This window comes from Cynoglossus semilaevis, chromosome 1 (assembly GCF_000523025.1).
Source record: "Cynoglossus semilaevis isolate Cse_v1.0 chromosome 1, Cse_v1.0, whole genome shotgun sequence".
Taxonomy (NCBI): domain Eukaryota; kingdom Metazoa; phylum Chordata; class Actinopteri; order Pleuronectiformes; family Cynoglossidae; genus Cynoglossus; species Cynoglossus semilaevis.
The window spans coordinates 1,776,863-1,779,018 of record NC_024307.1 but is presented as its reverse complement, the minus strand read 5'-3'; the positions used below and the strand labels follow the sequence as shown (position 1 = coordinate 1,779,018).

At 39.7% G+C, this 2,156-nt stretch overlaps 1 protein-coding gene and 1 long non-coding RNA gene across 2 annotated transcripts in view; both read right to left on the bottom strand.

The window, feature by feature from the left end:
- Positions 1 to 16: 16 nt before the first annotated feature.
- LOC112487577 (uncharacterized) lies at positions 17 to 256 on the bottom strand. The gene is made up of 2 exons (XR_003050784.1): positions 158 to 256; positions 17 to 126 (listed from the first exon to the last, which is right to left on the bottom strand). It is a non-coding gene; the product is annotated as an uncharacterized LOC112487577 (long non-coding RNA).
- Positions 257 to 974: 718 nt separating this feature from the next.
- Positions 975 to 2,156, bottom strand: part of ttc7b (tetratricopeptide repeat domain 7B) — a 22,435-nt gene continuing 21,253 nt past the window's right edge. The window contains exon 22 of the mRNA XM_025058512.1: positions 975 to 1,057. Coding sequence (XP_024914280.1) covers positions 975 to 1,057 — 83 coding nt within the window. The remainder of the gene's footprint in view (positions 1,058 to 2,156) is intronic.

The following is a 2,156-nucleotide window of genomic DNA, read 5'->3' as shown; positions in this document are numbered from 1 at the left end:
TGTATAAGTTTTGACATGCATTAGTAGTTTTGGGGGCAAATACAAGACCAGGGGTAAAATGTTGAGGATGAGAAATCCTGGTGGTCAGTGGTGACCTCTGTGGTGACCTCTGTGGTCAGTGGTGACCTCTGTGGTGACCTCTGTGGTCAGTGGTGACTTCTCATTGGTCCAGAGTGACTTCTGCTCCCAACACTGAATCCATGTTCTAACAAAGGGTTAATTTCGGTTTAGTGGGGACGGGTGTGAGCGACGTTTCTATCTGGTGTGTGAGAGTGTGTGTGTGTGTGTGTGTGGTCAGGCCCGGCCCGGCCCAGTCCAGCTGTTCTGTTCAGTTCATTCCAAGTTGTACATGCGAGTCTTTACATTTTTGTTTTTCCAATAAAATATCATGAACGTACGACTTGGTTTGATGTGTTTTATTCTAATAATAACGTCTTGACCTTTGACCTCTCATTTCCTTTGAGCTCTTTGACTGTTGTTTTTATTTCATGTCACGTTGACCTGTGTTTTGTTGACCTTCTAGAACCTGATGATGACGTCACAACCAACAGCCTTTTCTCAGTCTTTTTTTTGCACATCATTTGTCTCAATCTCCCTGACAACAAACTAAATCCATGTTCCATGTTACGACCGTGTTCCGCGTCTGTACCGGACCATCACACCTTAAAACCACTGCGATCAGTCGACGAGGTCGACCACAGAACTGCCTGAGTAAAACTCTTAGGGTTAGTAGTCGGGTTAGAACCAGACTAAGACTCAAATGTTGCAAATGACTGAAATCAAATAGTGTGACATTGAAAAGACGGGAGTGAAAACGAACACACGGCTAGCTGCAGCTGTTAGCTACAGCTAGCCTAGCTTCATAGCAGGGATTTTAGCTAAAAGAATGGACGTTTTTTCAGCCTCGTTCCAGTCAGGATGAAGTCGATAACAACAACCTTTAGAAGGAATGTTCTGTCTGTGAGAGTGTGTGTTCACGGGAACGTCTCCAGATTATCTCTGGGCGTCGCTAGGCAACAGCGCAGACGAGACGAGGAGACGAGGTGGTGACAGAAACCTGGGAAGTGAAGTCGAGTAAAAAAAGATTCAAAATGTTTTTTTTCTTTAACATCATACTCTGAAAACACAAGTCTTTACATTACTGTCTGAAGGTTACCCTACACCCTGGGATGGAGCCTGGACGGTTTCCCCACATTGTCTCGTCGGTCTACGTCCTCCCCGGAAACTTGGGGTGAGTCTCAAAACTAAAGTTTTTTGTTTTTTAATTCCAGTTTTAGACAGAGGTGAAAAGTATTTTTTGAATTACATTTACTCTTGTTACTGCAATAGAGTGATTTTGTGTGTACGTGTGTGTGTGACGTTTCAGTGACGTAGAGCAGAACCAGAGCACAGTCAGAAATAACACAAGTGCGTGATTTGAATTACTGTTGTTCTCTGATGAAATCCTCTTCGTTCCTGGATAACAGACCAGCTCCTGGTTTGTTGTAGCCGAGAGCATGATCCCTGCACGGACAGTCCCTGCAGGACTAAATGTCACGTTAAAATGATAAACAAAAAATGAGATATAAGATGGTGATAATAAATATGGAGGGCGGGGCCTCATGTTGTAGCCAGGTCGTTAAACAGCTTACATCTAAGTGTTTGTATTTGAATTCTTGATTAAAATCAACTCATTGCAGATTGGATTTGTAACTCATCCTTTTTTGCATCAATTAAGTAGTTCACATTTTGACAGAACATTTTATAAAAAACATTTAGAAAACTGGCAACTGTACTCTAAACTCTAAATGCCCTTATTTTAGGAGAAACATGCAGGAAAGATAACATTTTTAAAAATAATTTTACAAAGATTTTTTTGTCAAAAGTTCTTAGTTTTTGACCAAAAACAACACAAAAACTGACATTTTGACAAAAACTTTTAAACAGAATAATTTGAAAAATGTTCTCTAACGTGCACTAATTTGTTAAGAAACATGCAGGCAAAGATACAATTTTGAAAAAAAAAATTACAAACATTTTCATCACAATTTCTTAGTTTTTGAACAAAAACGACATGAAAAACTGACATTTTGACAAAAAGTTTTAAACAGAATCATTTGAAAAATGTTCTCTAACGTGCACTAATTTGTTAAGAAACATGCAGGCAAAGATACAAT